At 38.1% G+C, this 23,916-nt stretch overlaps 2 protein-coding genes across 2 annotated transcripts in view; one reads left to right on the plus strand and one right to left on the minus strand.

Annotated features, from left to right (window-relative positions):
- Nucleotides 1-15,471, plus strand: part of LOC129767076 (uncharacterized) — a 38,325-nt gene extending 22,854 nt beyond the window's left edge. The window contains exons 3-6 of the mRNA XM_055767721.1: nt 6,254-6,970; nt 7,043-7,121; nt 14,443-14,560; nt 14,639-15,471. Coding sequence (XP_055623696.1) covers nt 6,254-6,970; nt 7,043-7,121; nt 14,443-14,560; nt 14,639-14,696 — 972 coding nt within the window. The 3' untranslated portion in view covers nt 14,697-15,471. The remainder of the gene's footprint in view (nt 1-6,253; nt 6,971-7,042; nt 7,122-14,442; nt 14,561-14,638) is intronic.
- Nucleotides 15,471-23,916, minus strand: part of LOC129766954 (growth hormone secretagogue receptor type 1) — a 162,024-nt gene continuing 153,578 nt past the window's right edge. Inside the window, exon 4 of the mRNA XM_055767641.1 lies at nt 15,471-17,117. Coding sequence (XP_055623616.1) covers nt 15,764-17,117 — 1,354 coding nt within the window. The 3' untranslated portion in view covers nt 15,471-15,763. The remainder of the gene's footprint in view (nt 17,118-23,916) is intronic.

The following is a 23,916-nucleotide window of genomic DNA, read 5'->3' on the forward strand; positions in this document are numbered from 1 at the left end:
GCATATGCATATGCATTAATCCATATGACCATTTCGTGTATTGTTCTTGCAAAGACAAGAAAGCACTGCTTCTACAAAGCCGAGGGTTAAAGGGTTACTCTTTTCAGGCTCACCGAAACTTGTCAATCGAGAGTGATTTATGAAATTTATTTGCATTTATAATAACTATCCGAAATGATAAACAAACAAATTAAATAAAACGTAAGCGTAGTCCTACGTCCTAAGCTGACAATTCTTTACCGTTGGAGAAAGCATGCCGTTATCTAAGAGATCATCAGCAACGGATGGAGGCTAGTTATTTACTTGATAGTTCTGAATTCGTACCACCTACGATATTGTGCAACTTGCTCGATGCTAATGTGTAGTCCTACGTCCTAGGCGGTTGTGCCTTGGATACAACCCTACTATATATTTTCTCAATTGTCTCTGACATCAAATAAATCGTAAAACTAAACAAGTACAACAAGTTGTACTAGAAAAAAATGCAACGCCTTCTTTTGTGTACAAATTTTTATTTCATTGGTCAAAATTTTTGAAATTTTGAGAAAAACTAGTCTAGCCTATACAACAGGTCACCCTCACATCGGAAGATGGGCACTTTCACAGGGAAAATGTTTTCGAGCAACAATTTTTTCATGTTTTTCTTCGAAAAATTACTACAAAAGTTTTTTATGTATAAATTATCGTGATTTACATGCTCTGCTAACTTGTTTCTATTTAGAAACATGTAAAGAACACGTCAAACGCGAAAATTTACGCACAAAAATATTACGAGTTGAATATTATTTTTTCAGAAGTCTCCATAAAAAAATCCATTATATTTCAGAAACTATAAAAGATACAAAGTTGGCGTCTTCGATGAAAGTTCATATTTTATTAAGATCTAAAACTTCGCTCAATACACTATATCACTATCTTGACTTTAAACAAAGTTAGGATTAGTTGTATTTTTTTTAAAGGGAACATGAAAAAGTTGAAAAAAAAATTTTCCTGTAAAAGTGCCCATCATCCGATGTATGGACGATTTTTGGAAATTTTAAGGGCTATTCAAATAATTTTTTTGAGGATTTAAAGAAAATTTGTTTTAAAAAAAATGAATTAGAATTTTTAAAATATTTTTTTTCAGCGATTTTTTTGAAGGATTTTTGGTATTTTTCATGAATTCAAACGATTTCCTACATTCCATCCTTTGACCAGAATTTTGTAGATATTATAGTTTTTAAGTTATATATATATTTTTTGAAATCAAGAACACATTTTTGGGCCTTTTAGAAAATAGTCTAATTCTTTCTTGAATATTTCAAGTATACAAAAGTTGCTTGAAAGACCCATATGTTTACACCCACAACGTTTCACTTCTATCTGAGATAGTGCTGCCAACAGCCAGTCAAATTGGCATGAAATTCGTTTATTTTGTTATTAGAACTGAAAAGTAGATAAAATCAAGGCGTTGTACTATAGGTGTACCGCAATGTCAAAATTGCTGTTCGGCCATTGCTCGTGAAAAAACAAATTTGTTTACAAAACAAGTTGTATCTTTTGGTGACAAATGCATTCGTTGGCAAAATAGCTGCTCGCGCTTTATTGTCGAATCATAACTGTGCAGAAGGATGTTTTAGTATATCTTTTCACCTATCTTTCCAAGCAAAATGTACTTCTGTTTGGCTCCCATCGGCGGGGAAAAGAGTGCTATCAGCTTACGGCGATGGTGACAAAAAATAACGCTGATTGTGGCTCCACTGATTTCGCTCAGGGAGGAGGAGAATGCTGTGCATATACCGGAAAAGAGATCCGGAAAGAGCTGTTACAAGTAATTGGCTAGAGCAAAAGGATGTTGTGCACTATATTCCACGAATATATATTTGCTTATTTTTTCCTTCAATTATTTTCCTTAGCGAGTTGACATTGAAATCATAACCACACTCCCAAACAAAAAGTAAATAATTTCGAAAGTTACGTCTCGCTACTCGTCTCACGTCATGTCCTGAAAGTGTCAAGAACGAAACACCTATAGTTCAGCATCTTGGATAAAATATTTGAAAGGAGACCGTGTTTGAAGTGTGCCATGATTAACGAACGAGTCCTTTATACTTGAAGATATACTACCAAAACTTTAGAGGCATCCGTACTAAATCGCAGGTGCTATTTCTCAAGATATCGTCCTGTGGCTATGATGTTGTCATATTCACGGAAACATGGTTACGCTCGGATAACAATAACGTTGAGCTAGCGTTAACATATTGCATTTTTCGATGCGAGGGCTGCTACCATCGACCTTCAACAAGGCAGCGAAGTTTTGATTGCAGTTGAGTTGAGGTTGAGTTGAATCGTAACTCGGTAGCTTCGGAAACCTGCGGGAATCCTGAGTAAGCCGTCGTTCGCATAAAGCTCTTGAAGTCAACGGATAAAGTCACACCCATATTTCGTCGCCAATGATTATGCGTTGGATGAACGTGGTATTAGCATTAGATCACTTAAGTATGCCTTCATGCGATTAAATTCATGAAGTAAATTAAGTTCTTTTGGTACTAGTCGTACTGCGACTTTTCTCATGCCCTAAACATCATCCAAAATATGACGAACTTGAATGACGATTTCCGGATTTCCATTTCTTTTATTTTGTCGGTGTTTCCATCATCTCGGCCGTGTTTGAATGCTTTAAACCATTTATATCCCCGTGTTTTCTACATTTTCTAGTTGAGTGACCAAATGTATTTATTCTCTTAGATGGCCCACCTCATACCCAGACACATCTTTTGAAGTGTGGAAGGTTTACGAGCAGATATCTTTCGATATTTTTTTTTCAATTCTGAGAGATTCGTTTTTATCTTACTTCACTTCCGTGTATTCCATCTTTGTCTCTCAATCCAATACTCGTTGTGATACAAACACTTTACATATATTTTTGTATTCCCTTAAATTATTCGCCCGTTTTGCGGCTTCTGGAAGCTGGTTAAATAAATGGTAACCCTTGTAAAATAGGGAATTTTGTGTGCACGTCTTTTTAAAATTCTGCAATCTAAGATCTTCTGCTTGTCTTGTTTCGTAGCGATGTACATCTCTTCCATACACTACCGTGCTTCTCAAGTATTGTGGAGCCATTCCTATCGTCACACGGTATACAAAAACTAATGCGTTAAACTCGATTCGTTGTCGAATAGACATCCATTGCAGACAGTTTAACATTCTTATCCTTGGTGTCAGCCGATCACAACATAAAATTAAACGCATCATCTTATTCGGGAGGATCTGCATCCTTCTCCTTTGTTGTTTCGTCGCGAGGAACAGAATGGAAGCACAATAATCAAAGTGAGGAGCGATTATTGATTTGTAGACCATAATTTTTGCATCTGTTGTCAGGAAACGATTGACTGTGCACAGTACACCAAACTTTTGGGCAGCCTTACGTATTGTATAGTTAATGTGCTCGTTAAAATTCAATTTTCCGTCCAACATAACTCCGGGATACTTCATTGACTCTACTCTCTGAATTTCCTCACCGTCAATTTGAATTGTTCTATCTATATTAGTACTCAACCGTGTAGTAACAACCATGAATTTTGTCTTGGTAACGTTCAGCTTAAGCCTCCTCCATTTTAACCACTCCGAAAACATGTTCAGCTCATGATTCATTTTATTGAAGCACTCGTCGAAACTGTCTGCAACGACAAACAGTACTGTATCGTCGGCAAAGAGATTGATTTCAGCTTCTTGCAGGATCAATTTCACATCGTTTATATACAATATAAACAACAATTGTCCAAGCACACTACCTTGTGGAACACCTAAGTTTACTTCTGCTGTTGGTGATATGCAACCGTTGTATTTTGTCACTTGTACACGATTTTCTAGATAGCTGTGAAACCAATCCAGCACGGTCCCACGGATACCGATGCGCCTCAGCACTCTTTTTAGCTTCTCCCAATCAATTGTTTCGAAGGCTCGTTTAAGATCTACAAAAACAGCAAGAATTATTTTTCCTTGCTCTATGTACTGCTTCCACTTTAAGAGTAATAAGTTCAAGGCTGATTCCCAAGAGTTCTCCAACATTTTCAGCGTTTCGGGAACACAAAATTTCTCACAATATCTTTGTCCAATAGAATAATCCAAATCAGAAAATTGCCGAGTCAGAACAAAGGTAACTTGTTCTTTATGACACTTTAAACAAACTAAATTACAGATCGTCCCAAAAACTGACATTAGGCCCACTGACAGTAGTACCAACCTAGAAAAAAGAAAAATGTTCAGCGGGAAGATTTGAAATTCCAAATTCCCAGAATATATTTGACAGAATGTATAAATTATGTTATACGAACTGAGTAAATTGTTTTAGGTTCAGATTTTCTATTGTTCTATTAGTTAAGATTTTAAAATTTACCAAAAATTTTAGATGAAATATAAATCGAATTGGTTCCTCAAAAACAAAAAAAAATCTAAAAAATTTGAATCAAAATATCTATGATTCCGAGAAAGCATATTCTGCCTTCTAGTCAATGAAAAACTTCGAATTGAAAGCAAATTTTTACCCTAATTCTTTCTTCTTCTGTAGGAGCATTGCACCACTGCGACCATTAGTTTGATCTATTGTAGTGCACTCCAGTTTGCTATGTATGCAGTGTCAGTTCGTTCCATCACTCAGGGAATAAGTGATAGTCGCACCAGGACTTTGCACATCCCCCCACGAAGGTATGACTTCCTTCATGAAGTTCCTTACCTGTTTTGGTTCAGCTGACCAAATCTCGTTAGGCGTAAGAATGCCCTTTCCAAGAATTCGCAGTCTTCACTGAATTAGTGTACTGCATTGACACAGTAAATGTTCCGAAGTCTCAGCTTCGAAATTGCAGAAACGACAGTTATCATCTGTCAGTTTTCCGATTTTTTTAAGGTGATACCTGCTCGGACAGTGTCCGGTCAATAGACCGGTTATTGTACTCAAATCTGCCTTATTCAAGCTAGGTTGCGTGTTATTCTGTTACAAGGTGTAATGAATAATTTGGATTGTCTTGGCGTTGATAGAGCCCTCCAGTTGGCTTCAATTATTGATATTTCCCAGGTTTTGAGCTCCGATTTCATATATTACCCTAATTCTTGTAGAAATTGTTTTGCTTTGAGTTGTTATCATTTGAATCATTGTTGAACTGATTGTGAATGAAAATAATGGTCTAAGCAATTATTTTTGTCAGTGAATGTTTAACAGCAAGCTCCTTTCTTACGCGAGAACTTGTTTTTTTTTACGAGCGGCACAACTGATTTCCTTTTTCTTGTGTTAGAGATTTCGGACCCAAGTTCTGGGAGCTTTAATGTTGCTTCATTCATTGGAATCGAATCGCTGTCGGCCTGGTTTCCTGGACACGAAAATTGCGTAGACGTCGTCGGTCGTCTAGACTTTATTACTCCGTCGTATATAGCCGGTACTGCTGGGCTGTTTTTTTTTATCTGTATCTGTTCTGTGTCCATCGTAAACAACCTAAAGCTGAGGTAGATGCGAGTGGATGCCATAAATCGATTCTGTCCCCAGGCTAAGACAAAACAGCAACGAACTACTTCTCAATAATGCGACGTAGTAAAATTTGAGTGCACGAGAGCTTCGAACACTCGCGTTAAGTTGTATCTTACTCATCACAAATCGGCTCATCATTACCGGCTTTAACGACTCAGATAAAATTTTGATAAGACGACCATGACTAAATATTCCACAGAGCGGCGGCAAAAATTGCTTTAAAAAGCTATTGCTTCCCCTCCCCTCAATTGACGTGTTTGCAGTGTTTGAGCGCAAATATTGGCATTCCTCATCTTCTGCGAATCGTGACAGGCCAATGAAGCGCACGTGATAAGTGAGGATTTTAGCAAAAAAAACCCTCAACTTTGCATGCACCTGAAAAATTCCAGTTTTCTTTTTGTTTCGCCCAGCTGTTATCACTCCGCTAAATGTATGGAGCAAATCATATTTTTTCACTTTAGCGGGAGTTTGGTTTTTTTTCTGCTCGCGTGCCTCGGCTCCACGCTCCCGGAGCGATTGACGTCATTTTCGATTGTACAAACAGGTTTTAAAAAAACTCAACCTTTTTTAATTAACGCTGTTTTTGTCGATAAGTTTGCTAATCCTAGGGTTTAAAATTCAATCGGAATCATAAGTTTTTTTGCGTTTTGTTTTGGGGTAAGGTTCGGTTTTATGGCGGATGATGAAAATATATTACGCATTATTGTTTTGTTTCGCTGGTGATTTATGCTATTTTCTCACATTGAATTTCAGATCAAAATGGCCTACAATCACCTGGACGATTTCTGCAAGTTATCAGACGACACAAAGGAAATGTACCTACGGAGAGATGGAAACCACGGCTACGTCAAGCCCGGTCAGGAACAGTTCGATGGTAAATTTAAAGACATTCGCCACACGTTTAACATCTGTACCCTGAAGCCGGAAGCAGCACTGCCGGAAGAGCCACTGCCTGGCTTCCGGGAGCACATATCCGATCTGGCGCAGGATTTTCAGCGGTTATCATCCCTCCTACTGCAGGCCCTAGCCGTTGGCCTGGAACAGCCATACAAGTACTTCCTGGAGAAGCATACTCACATCCTAGACGGGGAAAGTGAGAACCAATCCACATTCCGCCTGCTGTACTACCCGCCACTCATCGAGGATGACGGAAAAAACGAGCTGCTTCGAGGTACGTGCAAGTACAGTCAGCAGCGCTGCACGCGGGACGAAATCGACCTCTCTCTGCCGGAGGATTACCGGATCAAGCTGGCGGAAGAGGCGGAAGAGCTTGCGACACAGTATACTCGGTGTGGGGCGCATTGTGACTACGGAACGTTCACCCTACTGGTGCAGGACTGTGAGGGAGGTCTGGAAGTGAAGCTACCCGGATCGGATAAGTGGAAGCGCGTTGGTCATTTGCCTGGTGCGATCCTCATAAATGCCGGTGAACTGCTGTCGACGTGGACCAACGAAAGAATCAGTGCGCTGGTATTAGAACTGCTGGGTTTTGAGATGATTCGAGTAGAACTAAGTTGTTTTTTTCATTTCTGTTTTTATTAGCCTCACCGAGTTGTGATACCAGAGGAAGAGGCGCTCAAAAGCCGTGGTAGACATTCGATAGCTTTCTTCATCCATCCAGGTAATTTAGATTTCTTTTTATTGAGAAGGACATGATATTTATCCATTGTTGGTTTGTCTTTTCAAACTATGATGTGAATAGAATTGTGTGGATTTTCAACGTGAGGGGCAAGGTTTATTTTCTTCTCTCGTTTTTCATCTAGGATAACTTCGTAGACTCAGTGCATGAAAAACGGTGAAACTTTCACTACCGGAAGAGGGCAGATTTATAACAGTCAGTCAGAAAAATCTTGTAGCGGTCTAAGTGGATACTGCTTTAACTGGATAGATGTCATGATTGGACTGAACATGCTTCCCTTTCGACCAGGGTGTTCGTGTTTCCGATTATGTACGGCACTCTTAATAGGTTTTTACCGTTACATTCGTGAAAAGCTTCCTTCTTATCACTGGATTGTCATCCAAGAGCAGGATTGACTCAATCTTCAGCTGCGTCTTATGGCCAATACAGTCGCTTCTTAGCTCGGTCCTAGCGATTGTTCATTCCTCCAGAAAGCGGGATGATACTGTCTCGTTTCGTGGGTTGATCGTTTTTTTTTTGAATGGCAAAAATTGTTTTGCCTCAGGGAGGTTGTCCCAATGGTGTTGGTTTCACACTTTTGCACCGTTAGTCGTTGGACGGAACTTGTGTCGTTAGATGATGCCGGTCAAATCACACTCCAGTATTCAGTATTCAAACTTATTCTTCCCTCTCACATTTCCGTTCTTCCCCTCCTCTCCTTTCCCTCCTTCCATCTTTTCTTTCCTGTAACTGTCAGATGCAGTGACAGTGACAGCATGTTAAGATTGATATTTCGCCCAAGCGTCACTTCGTTCTCGTGGCGCAGTGGGTTTGGGTTAGTGGATACAATTTTTGACATAGAACTACATCTGTTCGTCGTTCTGTATTGGGGTGCAAGTTCAAAGTTTGAAAACGAGAGAGTGACGCTTGGAGTGCAAGGTATTGAACGTTAATACCTCTTTGACGACTGAACGGAGTGGTATAATTATTTTTTTGACGTGGGACTACGTCTAACCGGAATATATGGAGGGTAAAATGAAAACCTAAACACAGAACATGCAGGAAAAAATGAAAGATTTCGAATGCTTATAGCTCGAACATTTCGTACTGGATAGGAGAGGTGTTTGCATCACTTGATAGGGAATATTTCTACGCATCTATCGCAACTAACAAAATGTTGTTTTTCGTTAGATAAACAATTGAATAACTGTAAAATATTAGGCGTTATCTAAACGCCCTAACTGCATCGTTTTGATTGGCCCGATTTACGGTTTCCCTAACACAGCCATCAAAACCAAGCAGCCTTGGGGAAATCGGCATTGCAAATACATGAAAGTAGGGGGACTTTTGTTCTCATCGAAAAATGTTCCCTAACACAGACTTTAAAACCAAGCAGCGAAATCGGCATTGCAAGCACACGAAAGAGCCTAGAGGCGAGTGAACTGAAAAGTTTAAACCCTCTTAAAGCCAAAAAGAAGAAAAAGAACACACGAAAGTAGGGGGAGCTTTTGTTCCCACCGAAATGTGTTCCCTAATAGAGATTTCTAAACCAAGGTGCCTGGAGAAATCGGTATTTCAAATTCATGCAAGTCGGGGGTATTTTTGTTCCGACTGGAATGTGTTTCCCTAACACAGACTTCAAATCCATGAAGCGTGGGGAAATCGGCATTGCGAATTCATACAAATCGGGGGTATTTTTGTTCCGATTGAAATGTGTTTCCCTAACACAGACTTCAAAACCGGGGTTTCTGGGGAAATCGGCTCTGCAAATAAATGCAAACTGCGAGTACTTTTGTCCTCGCTTGCCTTTGTGCAGAGTGGAATATGTCTGTCCTAACATGATCTTCTAAACTTAGGAACCTGGGAAAATCGTGCAGCCACTAGAAGCGAATGAACTTCCCAGTTTCAAGCAAATTCGAGATTCGAGAAGTATGTACACTTTTGGGATGTAAACTTCAGAGGGAAATGTAAAATAAAATAATCGTTTGATATTTTTTTTTGTCTTTATTGGAAAGATTTTCAGCCTTAGGCTGGTTCATCAAACGTTTGATAATTCTTCCGTACATATATTTTGTTCTAGTCATCATACCAAACGTAAAAGGTCCGTCATTAAATTTACTTGTAACGAAGAACAATCAATCACAATAAATGAATTGACTTTACACGGCATTTGTTCATTTGTTTCACTCACAGAGCAAATATATTGAACTCAATTGAAATTGGAAACTGTTTCATTCAATCAAGAATTTAATCAATACAAACGAATGATTGCTAAGCTAAGGTAGTTCCACGTGAACCTTGCGGTTATATCATAGATATAACCCACTATTTTTTTTTAATTCGAAAGACAAAATGTCAAAGAGTTATATGCTTGCTACTTATTGACTCGAAAAATTGTAGCTTAGAAATTGCTTTCAAAACAGGCTTTTCTAAACTGGCGCACACTCTGGAAATCCATTTAGTTGATTGATGCATTATGCTCTTCTTTCCCAATTAAATTTCTCTTCTGCAGTCGGACCGAACGGAGCATTTGACGAAAACCGAAGTATCGATTATAACTCGATACAGATGAGTGCCAATGATTATGGATTTGATAGTGAAGAATCTGAAATGTTTGATATGGTGTGGATATTATTTCACCATTTTGAAAAAATCATATTTGCTTTCAGTCTTATAAAATTATTTGTTTACGAATGCCGCAATCGATTGTCCTTTCCAACTGTTGGGAAGGGGGTCTTATTTTTGCTGTATAATTCCTTTGAGCGTTAATAATTCTTTTCCGGCTAAACGAAGTGGTATGATAATCACTTTATTCGAAAAATGAAATGTCTAAGAGTTATATGCTTGTTACTTATTGATTGCTAAGCTAACTTCAATCCTACGTCCACCTTGCGGTTATATCTCAGATATAACCAACTTCTAGTTTTATAGGCAAAAAAAAAAAAATAATCAATGTAACGACAATCATCATTTCTAGACCCGTCACAAAAAACATTCTACGAAAAACAGGAAGCGGGTTATATCTGTAGTATAATCGCAAGGTTGGCATAGGAAAATCGTTGGTTAAGTGATCATTTGATTGAAGCTGTATCTGAATCAATTCTCAATGAATGGATGAATGAATGTTTCGGGTAATTCGAAAACGAGAGCGTGATTATCACTCCATTCGAAAGATAAATTGTCTACGAGTTATATGCCTTGCAAGCGGGCACTCGCTCATATACAAATTAGTGTGATTTCAATAGCCTGTTTTGAAGGCAATTTTAAAGCTATTGAAACAAGTTTTTGGATCAATAAGTAACAAGCGTATATCGTTCAGACATTTTATCTTTCGAATGTAGTATTTATCATACCAGCTCTTCCTATTGTTTAGAAGATATTAACGCTCATAATCTTGATGATTCGGCGTAACGCTCTTGTTTTCAAAACTTTGAACTTACACTCCAGCATAGAAATGAAAGACGTGGTCCTACGTCAAAAACAAGCAAGGTCATTAATTTCAACCCAATCTGTAGTTTCTTGCGAAACAGCAAATTTGTTTGATGATTTTCCGATAATTTTCTTGTTGCAAGCAGAGCTTGGATATGGATAGAGAGAGACCAGGGCTTCGACTAGAGATGAAACGAATAACCGGTTACTTTTCGATATCCGGTCTATCCACAAGATAAATCATTACAAAATAGCACATTAACATCTTTCATACATAGTTAAAAACAAGGTTGATTGCTGAAATGCCAATTTTCATTTTTCAAAATTATATTAATATAAACTCACAACATTAATTTTATAACAGTATTACTTTTACTATTATTTTATTAACAAAGTCATTCAGTATTCAGAATCAAAATTAACCAGTGCTGAATCGTGAACGAATGATTTTTAAACAGTTGCTGGTGGCAACCGATTACGCTTTGCTTCTTAGCTTCAGAGAACAGCCTTTCGCTTTCTGCTATACTACTGCAAGGAGCTGAAAGATAAACTCAGCAAACCTTGTCATTTGGGGGTACTGCTTATAGTTTAATGTCCACCAAACGTGAGGATCGTGATTGCGATCGATTCGAAACGTTTTCACATAACACATAAAGTGCGATTCATATGATTCACGTGCATGCCCCGTCACGTTACGTCAATTTTTATTCCATGCAATTCTTATGAAAACATTAACATACACCGGCAACGGAAACTTCGACTTGCCGTTGATGGTGTATGTGAATGCTTCCATAAGAATTGCATGGAAGAATAATTGACGCAACGTGACGTGACGGAACGTGACCGTGACGTGGATGTTGTATGTGAATCGCACTTAACGGTTTCCTAGGCAATGATTTTTGACGTGGGACTACGTCTTTGATTTCTGTATAGGGGGGTCACTCTACGAAATTGAAAATGAGTCATGTAACGATTCATTGCTCTCGTGGCTGAGTGGTTAGCGTCCCACACTATCATGCCGGCGGTTCGGGTTCGATTCCCGTTTTGATCGGGGAATTTTTCGTCTAAGAAATTTCTTCCGACTTGCACTGTGACCGCGGGTAGCTAGAGCTTGCCACTCCAGAATAAATTCAAGGCGTGTTATCCGGCATAGAAATCTCAACTAGATACTACTAACAAAAATGACGCTTGACGTTTGAAATGGGTATGACATTTCGATTTCACTAGCCAGTCGTTTTTCCCCACAATGAAACGAGCAATCTTGTTGCCTACATACAGGCGTTAGCTCACATTGTGAGTTGACGTGTATTATGAATTAAGTGCGCTACAAATACAACGTCCCGTCACCGTGAAGTCATGGTAAAGTGATGAAATGTCAAATATTCTCCCATGAAAATCATATGGTAGAATTCACATACACCATCACCGATAACATTGACGTCGGTAAATTAAGTTCAAGAGAATAGTTGACGGGACGGTGACGGTGACGTTGTATGTGTAGCGCACTTTATTCTCCATTTACCAATAAAAGACATTCATCAGTTGGTAGAATCAATACAGGGATGATCTTGGAATTGTTTTGGAGATGATCTTGGATGGTTTTACTCTTGGACCCCAACGATTTGACGAGAGCCTGACTCAATTGGCTTTAATGGCATTTTATGCACATTTTTGAACATCGATATAAAAACAGGAAGTGGGTTATATCTGTGGTAGAACCGCACTTAATTGAAAAATCACAAAATGAAATGCATTTAATCGCAGTGTTTTATGAATAGATAACATTAAAATAAACTCTTTCGCTTGAATGTAATTTTCAATTCCAAGAGGAACTGGCAGATTATTTTCCAGCAACGATAACATCTTTCCGGATTCTTCTCGATGCTTGATGCCAGCCAGTGGTTAATGCTAACTCGATAACCACCAAACGAAAGGAGTTGTGTGCATCAAACGGAATCAATTTTCGGTACTCTCTTGGTCGCCTTTTCTTCTCCTCCTGATGGATCGGCTCTTCTGCGCTCCCTCACAGTTCGAAACATACTGAATGATCTTCTTCTTCGTCTTTATTAAATTAAGGAGACTTTAACTTTTTCAGCTCATTCGTCTCTAGTCTTCAAAAAGACTCTTGGGAAACTTTCCTACTCGTTCACCTCCATTTCCTTGAGAAAGGCACTCGATCCCTCGCCGTTCAGCTCGCCCAGCAACGGTGTTGCCCAGTCGGTGTCCTCATGAAGAATGAATGCGTGTTTCACGACGACGACGACGACGACGATGATATTGAATTAAAGAGACTTTAATCCTTTAACGGGTACTGGCAACTATATCGCCACCAACGATTTTATTTGTTTCTCTTCTTTAACAATAAATTATCACTTCTAACCTTATGTCGTAATTAGTTCTGATATCTAGCAATATGCCTGATTTTTTTGAGCGCGAAAAAATCAAAAGCTATTCATTTTGGAGCCATTTTCGTGTTCACAACTCCTAATTTAGAGCAGCAAGAGCCAATTTCCTGTAAAGTCATTGACATACAGTCATTTTGTTTGTCATTTTGTTTTACAGTTTTCAATACATATGAACTATTTACGACCTGCTGAGTCTGATCATGAGTTTTATTAGTTGTTTTCGTTGAAACTAACAAAATTTTTCAAAAACTTTTTGATTATTGAAACAAATTGTTCTGTGTATTTTAGCATGTAAACATGTCTTTGTATTGGAGTTTGCATTGATTACATGCCTAGTTCTCACGGCCCGTTAAAGGTTTAAACTCTGAGAGTTCATTCGTCTCTGGCCAAAGCGTTTCTCCGTCAGAATATCGCTTAAGTATGCTTTTTGTCCGTGATAGAATCGAGAGAAGGTGTGGTTTACTATGGCAATTTGGAAGGCAAACTAGAGGCGAATGAACTCTCTGAGTTTGAAACTTTCAGCGACTGAGCAATAATCGATGGAAAATTATATGCTAAACATTTTCCGTTTTTGAATTTTATGCTGCATCCGATATCGGATACGAAATATTCTACTGATGGGGTAGATCTTCAGAAGTTTTCCTGCTAATTGCGCTTCATTGACAAATCACAAAACAAAATGTTTTTGATCGCATTATTATATGAATAGAAAACATTAAAATAAACTTTTTCGCATGAATGTAATTTTCAATTCCAAGGAGAACTGGCAGATTATTTTTCAGCAACGATGACATCTTTCCGGATTTTTCTCGATGCTGGATAACAACCAATCGAAATGAGTTACGCGCGTGTATGTGTGCGTGTGGCGGCTGTTCCGATGCCTCAAGCGGAACTAATTTTCGATGCTGGTACTTTCTTGGTCGCCTTTTCAGTGGCATCACTCTCCTCCTGATGGATTCTCTTCTGGCCTAAGGTGCACAAACAGGTTCTTGGTGACACCGTTCATCAGCGCTATCATGATGAACGGAGTAAGCTTCACCACAGCAGCAGAAACATGCTCCAATCACTGTTCAATTATAACTGAGTGGATTTCCGAGCGACGCTCGCTTATATACCGATTGGTAATTTCAATAGCCTGTTTTGAAAGCTATTTTAAGTCCATTGAAACAAGTTTTTGGATCAAAAAATAACAAGTATATAAAGCGTAGACTTTTTATCTTTCGAATGAAGTGTTTATCATACCATTCCGTTTAGTTGTTTAGGCTCAAAATCTCGTTCTCCGGCGTAACACTTTCGTTTTCGAAACTTAGAATTTACACCCCGGTATAGAAATGAAAGACGTAGTCTTACGTCAAAAAAAAATGAATGTAGCTTTTCCGTGTGATAGCCATACATAGTTTGAACGTTGTTAGACTGATTCGATGGACAAATTCATTTCCAATATTTCAATTTGATTGCGTAACATTAACATACTTTTTCTACTTCCGCAGACAATTGCACCGATATCGAGCCGATTGAAATCCCCACCTCAAGTTCCTCCAACTCGCTCGACTCGATGGATAAGAAAGTGAAGAACAGGAAAAAGTCCTTCAAAACGGCAAAAACGAAGTAATTGCGATTGCTTTTCTAAGAGCTTTCAAAAACTCTTGCGGAATGATGCGTAATGTTTCCGTTTTCTTTTCGCAGGATCTACAATGCCTATCAGCATGTGCAACGTCGCTTCAAAGAAACGTACGCTTCCTAACGGGAGCCGGAAAAACTGGGAGAGTTGTCTGGAGCCGTCATTTTTTTCTTCATTTTAGCAAACATAAGGAAAAAAAGCTTAAAATTAGTTGAAAATTACTTACTCATGGCTGTAACCTTACCAGCTTATCGGCCCAGTCTATGGTTGTGAACATGTGTAGCGAATGGGGTTATATACTTACAACTCATCAATCAAACGGATGCTGAAATGAACGGCGTCATTCTTTCGTCACACTGTTTCTTTTCCCCGCAACAATTTTGGATGTTTCAGAACATTGATCCGCTAGTGAGGTTATGTGGCCACTATTTATTGTTTATCTATCAACGAAGGTACAGCAAACAATGATCCCGAAACAGCAGCTATTATCATTATCCGCCTCATTAGCCGAAAAACACAACAGAGGTTGATTCAAATGTCGTCGCTTACATGATGTTGTCCACTCATCGTCAGATATGCATTACGAATGTGATTCCAATGGGTCTTCGTAAACCGTGCAAAATAAGTGTGTTTGTCATCGGGCTGCAGCGGACGTGTTGCAATTAGCGTTAGAGAAGTGGTACTTGAAGGACGAAACGCTTGTTGAGATGTAATCATCTCGATGTAATTCAGTTGAAGTTTCGCTTGTCAAGTGTACAGAGATTTCCTTGTATACAGATGTGGTAACAATGACAAACAAAGAATGATTAAACTAAAATGCAACGTGATATCTTGAATGAAAATGTAAAAACTACATTTTAGGAGAATAAATTTTTGATTTTATGTTTTTGAGCCTCAATTATTGTGATCATGTGTATTATAAAACAATGCTATCAAACAGTGGTTTCATTTCAAACACATTTTATTACATAAATGGATTTTGCCTTCTTTATACAATGAATAGAATGTGCACAATGTTATACCTTTCTGCCCTGTCAATGTATATTTTCTCCTAGCCATCTGACTCTTCTCGCACCATCTTTGTAAGGTGAGCCTTTCAACGGACTACCAAGCTAACATATCAATCTCCAAACGAGGATTCCCTTCCTCATCGTCTCCCTCATTTTTGCTATCATTTCGTTTTCCTTTTTCTAGATATCACATTCCATAGAGCCATAAAACTGCCTTATTTTAGTAATCTCATCGAAATCTACCTCATCATCACATCTATTTTGATTCAGATCTTTCTCCCCGTGAGCCATCATCCTACCAGCGGTGTCCCCTGTCCCACAGTTCATAGTTTCCCTATCAGTGACTACATTCTGGTCTTGATTGACACCGTTATCATTCTCCTGTTTATTGGCAGTGATGATTGATACTATTTGTTCGCTCTCGTGGGTATTTGGAACAGGGCTGGACTCGGTTTCACTCCCCGCCGTGGGCGAGGTCTGGTCCATACCTTGCTCGGATTGCTCTTCGACCTCACGCACAACCACTACAGCCGTTCTTACTAATACATATTTATTGTCCATTTGGTGAGCGATTCTCGGATCTACCGAAAAGCTTCCATTTAATCGTTGACTAGCATTGTCGTTACCACTATTGATATTACATCTAAAATTATGGCTACTAGTGGGATGCTTATACCTATGGAAACCGTAACCAGTTGGCAGTTTACCGCTTTCGCTTTCCAGCTCAGTAATCCTTCGTGCTTTGAGCGATGAGTTTTCCAACGGGCCGCCATTGGAGATCATCTGCGATGGACGGCATTCCTCCGCCTCGTCATGGTATGATTTAATTGACACCGTGCTGTTGTGTCTCTGGTACAGCAATCGTTTCCTGCCACCGTAATCCGTAACCGCTCTGATGCTTCCACTCACACTCTCCTCCCTAGTTAGACGCCTTTGGATAGAGCTGTTGTGCGAACTGCTGAGATTGGTCGACGTCGTGTGGAAGGTACCCTTTCTCACGCCCGACGACATACTGTCCGATCGAATCATCTTTCCGCAACCCAACAGCTGCAGGAAACCATTGCGAAACTTTGACGACATTAGGTTATAGAGTATCGGATTGATGGCCGAGTTCATGTAAAGCATTATCCTACAAAAGTACAACAGGATGTAGAACCGCTCCAATCCTAGCGAGGCGACTTTCTCGGTCGGCACAATCAGTATCCACAGCGTTAGCGCCCGGAAGGGCAAAAGACAGAAGAAGAAACTGGCCACGACGGCACCGAGCATGAAAATGACCTGCTTCCGATACTTGACCACGTGGTTCCGGTTGCCGCTGGCATTCGACATGATTATGCTGGGGTTATCCATCAGATTTTTGGCGATGACTGAGTACAACACGACTAGAATGAAGAGAGGAAAGAAGAAGAACACCACGATGCTCGACAGGTAGAACGTCAGCTGCCAGGTGGTCTCAACCGGGGTCGTGCAGAAGGCCGCTACACTGCGGTTGAAGTACTCCCCGTACTCGTACGAGGTCATCGTCAGGATTGGGCTGGAAGGAATAAAGAATAATGAGTGGTCAGAACGTGGTTGCACTAATGGTTGGTGTTCGGGAAATTAGATTTGGAAAATTCTTGTGGCTTCCGGCATTTAGAGAACGAATGACTCAAAAGAAATTAATGTTACCGATCACCATACAAGATTAACTCAGGGATTATATTGTTTCTATCTGAACTTAACTTAAATTCTTAGTAAGCCTATGTTTCAATAACGATCAAAATGTAAAAATCTGAATGTACATTTTTATGACACTACCCAGGAAAATGACACTTATCAGATAGGTGGCACCATTTTTCATTAGCGTAATTTCTCCAGGAAAAAATGATATTTTACAAAAAATGAATGAAATTGGGGTTTGAAAAAATTCGATGCCAAATGTCTTAAAATTGGATGAAAGATTTACTGTTATCTCAAACATTTTTTTGGTAGAAAGTTTACTTTTTGGCACTCGGTTGTTTTTCCGCTTGAAAAGTCGATTTTTGACACAAAAACAATCTTTTTTTTTAGATAACAGTAAATCTCGACGTTTCATCCAATTTTAAGACATTTGGCATCAAAATTTTTTCAAACCCCAATTTCATTCATTTATCGTGATTTTTCGGTTCTCAAAAAACTTGAATGTTGACATCTGGGACATTAGTAAAGTCCGAATGAGCTAGAATTTTGCATAAGGTAAATTATCGTATAAAAATATTTCGCAGCAAGTATCGCATGAAAAATCGAGATAACTTTTCTCATTTGCAACCTAAACCATACGTTTTGCCTCGTTTTTCGAAAATTGTAGAATGATCTGAGCCTAGGGACACGGACGGAAGTTTGACGTAGGACTGTGATTGTTTTGAACAGTTGTTTTCTTAATGTAATTTTTTTCATTGTTCAGAAATCTGTTAGTTTAACTCTTTTGAAACTCCAAATAGTAGTCCTGAAAAGGGCCGTTTGCTATATGTACTCATAACCGTCAAATGGTTTGTAACGAACAAAAAAAGGAAATAAGTTTTCGGCAGGAAGTTCAACTGTCTAACTGAAAATGAATAATGAATATCAGTGTGACACATAACAGGGAGAAATGGTGGATGAAGTATATGTGGATCGGTAAACAACAAAATATATATCGTCGTTTATTACTTTGAATATGAAGTTGATGGGGAAGAAACAAAAATCAAGTTGAATATACTTTCGATTTCATGATATTTTGAGGTAAAATACACATGAAATCATGAAGTTGCTTTATTTTAATGGATAGGTATAGTATTCTGATTTCTTTTCATTGTCTTATTCTTATTATTGGTCTTATTCTAAGGCATCGGGAGCAGTAGCCTTTTCGGTGAAATAATGTTCGTTTGTAAACTATCACAATCAAGTCTTATTGGTCCTACTGCTCAATCTATGATAGAAGGAATTGAGTCATTGAGAATTATGAATATGAGTCATGAAGATTATTAGATTTCATTTCGTTTTATTTTTGTGATGCGATGTAATGCCGATCTCAATAAGTCCTCGCATGTTAATCGCTGCCATCCTCCTAGTATTGATATCATTTTTCGCTGTACAATTGCCCATGTTGCCGCAGCCCGGCAGACACTAACTTAAGATGCTCGTCACCCCGTCATATACAGAAGTCATTCGCTGACTGGGCTCTCTACAACTAGACTTATCTTTAACGGGGCAAATGTTAACTGCACTGCAAAGCAGTTATGTGACAATAATAGATGTCATCTTTGTAAGAGATGAGATGAAGATAAGAAAATAAATGATTAAATAATTGAGATAGTTAAAATATATAAATATATATCGACTATAAAATGCTTGTGTTTCATTTGTCTTTGATCTATGGTATAGATTCGACTAAACGCAAGCAAGGCGTGAGAACATTCCTCCACAAATAAGGAGATGAAAATGATAGAAGAGCGAGAAGAGAAAACTCTTAAATTTGTCTCTGTTTGGACAAACGTTGCCAAATGTTTTTCACATCAATCAGGATGTATGAGAAGTAACAATTAGGAAAATCTGGAACGTTGGCACCATTGGTCTGAAAGAGAATCAGATAATGCAATAATAAATAAAATAAGCAATTATAGGATATCTCTTTGGCTGATGCATGCGGCTAGTTCGAATTTGGACAAGATGCAGAGAAAGGATACGACAATCTTCAACTTGAAGTATTGCTTTTGCTGTTTTGCAGTCCAGTTAGCGAGTAAAATTCGATAATTGTACTAATTTTCCGGGCCAATTATCGAACGATCATTGTGACACTTTCCACGTTGCTTTGATCAAATCTTGCATTAAATTTGAGTGATGCATGAAATCTTGCATCTGATTACTTTAACATGTTTATATTCGAAAATGGTCTCGTTAGAATGAATTATTCAGGGGTTAGACATCAATTGAATATAGGCTACCCAAAATCAAAATTAATATGGCGTCATTTGTTTATCAATATATCATTTACGAGGATTGAAATCGAAAAATGCGCTGCTTTATTCTAACTGCATGAGCGATTTTCCTACTTCGGTTTCACATGGAGGTGTTCACATTTAGCATGGAGTTTAAAGTTAGCCACTATTCGACTATATAACCGGATCGAGTTGTAAACAACAGTAATTGATTGAACCAAAATGTCAGTGAACCGCAGCAATAATGGGTACACTGGCAATATGAGGGATTTGACGTTTTAGTCGTACCCCTGGAATTATTGCACACAATTTTATGTTGCACACAGGGTTGCCAACTATTATTTTTAAAAATCAGGGAGAGTGAAAATTAAAATCAGGAGAAATCAGGATGCTCATATTGTGTTGTCCGGAAAGTTCAAACCGACTTTTGGAAACACAAACGCATGATTTTTATACGCAGACATACATTTATTGAAATTTATATGCACAGCTTTGCTCCACGATCTTTCGATCTTTTTTCTCAGCTTAAAAAATGTATCCACCAGAATATGTTTGCTTTCTCGTCGACAACTGTTTTATTTATAAAAGAAAGATATTTTCTATGCTGTCCACAGTGTCGAAGTTCGTGTGCTTGAGAGAATTTCGCAGGGACCTTCATCTGTGATAATCTGAAGATGCAATACCCGGTTAGTTTAGCTGGTGGGATAGCACATTGCAGCCAAACTCCAAAATAAATTGACGTGTTGTCAAAGAGCCATGAAGTTTTGCGTTGCTCTGATGGAACACGAGAGCTATCGCATTGACTAATTCTGGAAGTTTCTTTAGTTTGTTACGAGCAGTAGTTGTGAGAATTTATCAACTGTTTGGTTAGTAGAAGTTCATAATAGAGCTTCGATAATAATGAATAAGTTCAGCTTCGAGATCAATTTCGAAAGTTTATGCTAATGACGATGAGTTTTGGTGAAAATATCAGGAAATTTATTGACAAAGTTGTAAAGTAAGAATTGTGTTTTAACCATTCAAGAAACAAGTAATTATTTCCATTCAAAATATAATGATTTTAAACTGCCTTTGGGCGTGCTGATCTGATGAAGTATCTTTTTTTCACGCCAACTTCAAGGTTTAATAAAAGTCGACAGGATATCTCCGATTAAGATTAAGCATTATACAACTGCGGACTGTAGAGCTGTTTTTTATAGTCTATTATGACAATTCTCATTTCCAACCAGGAAAACTTCGTATATTTATTATGGTCAATTTTTATTCTAATAAAGTAAAACGTACCAAATCAGGAAAATTCAGGATAATTTCAGAAAAATCAGGGAAAATTGAGTGTTTGTCAGGATATCAGGGAACGTGTCAAAAAGTCTGGGAAATCCTGAAAAAATCAGGAAGGTTGACATCTCTGGTTGCACATAACATTCATGGGAACGAAATTGAAAGAAAGAATGCGTAATACATTATTTACCTTCACATCCGCTCGCAAAAAATACCTCGTTTATTTGTTAAATTGCTCACTTGTTTTATTATTTCCACTGTTGATGTCTCAGACGAAAAAAATGCTGGATGAATTAGCCGTCTAATGGTATATATTATAACAGATATCGTAAAAACGATTCTGTGTAATATGTATTTGAAAACTCCTAATAAACGTTACATTTTTCGTAGAATGACCCCCCTGTATAGAAATCAAAGACGTAGTCCTATGTCAAAACGACTACTGTATACCCTAGAGCGCCAATAAAAATGGTCATCTCGAATTTTCAAACGGGACTTTCTCGAAAAATGTTGATTCCCACGAAAACGTCACAGGAGGGTTGTGTCCGAGACACGACCGTATAGTTGACGTAGGATTCCGTTAGGCTATCTGTTGGATGTGTTTGAAGAATTACATCGTTAAACTCTTTGATAATGATTTGGTGACCCTGAAATGGGCCGTTTTGTTTGGTTCTTGGGTATTGTTCGTTCACTACACTAGTGTTTACAGAGTGATGGTGACAGAAGGATGGTAAACACAACGGCTTAAACCAAACGACCTGTTCTTGAGCCGGAACACACTTTGGATTTCACTTATGAAAATTGAAATAAATCGTTTCATATATCAAGTCTTTTTTAACACAACTGCTACCATATACAATTTTACACTTACACTTGTGCTAAATTTTTCGCAATACTCGATCGGTCAATGACATGAAATTTCACGAAGCAACCAACATTAAAGTTCCAAATTTAAATTTTGTTTGCTAGAATTAATCGTATCACTCGCCTTACTTGCAAATACCCCCGACTTGCATATACTTGAAATGTTGGTTTCCCCCAGGCAGATTGGTTTAGATGTCTCTGTTAGGGACCCGCCGCATGTGTCGTCAATTTCGACCATTCAGAAGTGGGTATTTCCGTTAAGATATCGGTTGAGATTTTCCAATTTATCGATAGTTAGTTTCATGACTGATATTATTTTCTTCAATATAAAAAATTGTTACGGAGTGCCGAAATCGATTGAAGCAAAAATTTCACCAATTCATCATGAAATGACTGAGCAATAAACGTTTGAAATTGGACAATTTTCACGATGTGCTCAATTTTCGATTTTCAATTTGTACCCCAATATGTTCCCGAAAGACGTAATCCTACGTCAAAAACACCCTATGCAAAATATTAGCTCATAGCGGACATCATTGACTAGTGTTGCACAGCCTTAAAATTTTGATTTATTTGAAAACCGAAAAATCACCCATGGCGAGTGTAAATAAATCACGCATTGGTAAAATGCTACTTTATGTGCAGATAGAGTGGACCATGTGTCAATCAGTTATATATATTCTGTTTATTTTAAAAAATGAACTTGGTTCACTCTGACTGACTGACAGTTTAATATGCAGCGACGGCACTGAATTCGAATTCGATAATACTATTGTGAAATAATGCCCTACTATGGTTCAAAATGGCATATGCGTTACATGTTAAAATCTTGTAATCATATTTATGATTGTAGTAGATGGCAGAGACTATTATACTAGACGCAGAACAGTAGATTGTCTCGAGCGATTTGATGAGGGAAACTAGTAAAACTAGTAACACCGTTCATATACTGACTGAATTGAAATTAGCTATTTGTTAACTTGACAGAAGTGAAAAACAAATCTATACTTCCAGAATATGGTCCTATCGAGCGCCCCAAGAAACGCAAATATGCAGAGTTTTCGTTGTGGAAGAAAAATCAGATAAAAAAGAGAAATTCTGGGGTGACATTGCGCATTTCGAAACGAGTAACTCGTTTCGAGATAATTCAAACTCGAATAGAATTGATTTTAATATTATGTATCTTTTTCGAGTTAATATTGTCAGTGTACTAGATTTCGAGCATAATTTGTCTCGAAAAGAAATGCCAAGTTTTTGGGTTTGTAAACAAAGCAAACTTCACAGCTATTGCAAATATCAATGCCGAAAAACAAATTTATTTTGATATTATATTAGAATTGTGATTAAAAAAAAAGTTCGCGAAATGTTTTATACGACAGTGATAGTGAAGAAGAGAGCACGCTTATTCCACAGAGGCGGGAGTTGAGGGATAAAATTGACTCTCTTTCGCTATGTGCAAATGAGTGAGTTTGTCTTATATACGTTTCCGATATAAATGATAATAATTATTCTTTTGTTCCAAGGTTTGGGCAGTATATCAGACATAGTCGAGAAGCATTTAAAAATATTTTGGATACAACCGTGTTCCAAACAACTTTCAGAAGCACTGCTACTCTTGCAGCTTTGAAATTAGCGGCCAACAGTTTTATCAGCGTTCAATGAAATTATGCCACTTCTGGAAAGAAGCTCATGTGGAAAATGGATCGAATTGGATACAACATCGTTTGATGAAACAAAGCAATATTTCTTCAACAAATTCAAGATACCAGGTGTACTAACGGACTCATATACCCATTCTAAGACCTACGGAAAATGAACAAATGTACTGCAAATGTGATGCTTATTGTATTTCTTTGTGATTCCATAGTGCTGAAATAAAAGTATTGTATTTATACTCACATACTTGTACAAATAGACGTCAAAACCAAAGGAAATGCAATTGACGATCAACCATTTCTTATCGAGACATTTGTTCTCGTTTCGAGTTAAAAAATGCTCGAACACAATGTTACGTAATGTCGAACTTTGCTCGAAACTCTACTACTGCCTTATTCATTTCACTCGTTTCGAGCTCGCTTCGAGATTCATAATGGTGATCGAAACGAACAAAAATCACTCGTTTCGAAATGCGCAATGTCACCTCTGGTTTAGAGTACATCTACACTCAGGGTCGCATTATTCCGAAGGAAATATGCGGAGAAATCGACTGCAAATGTCGACTTCAAAGGATCAGCTTCATGCGACGTTGCGAAAATA

The sequence above is a fragment of the Toxorhynchites rutilus genome, chromosome 1 (genome assembly GCF_029784135.1).
Source record: "Toxorhynchites rutilus septentrionalis strain SRP chromosome 1, ASM2978413v1, whole genome shotgun sequence".
Classification (NCBI taxonomy): domain Eukaryota; kingdom Metazoa; phylum Arthropoda; class Insecta; order Diptera; family Culicidae; genus Toxorhynchites; species Toxorhynchites rutilus.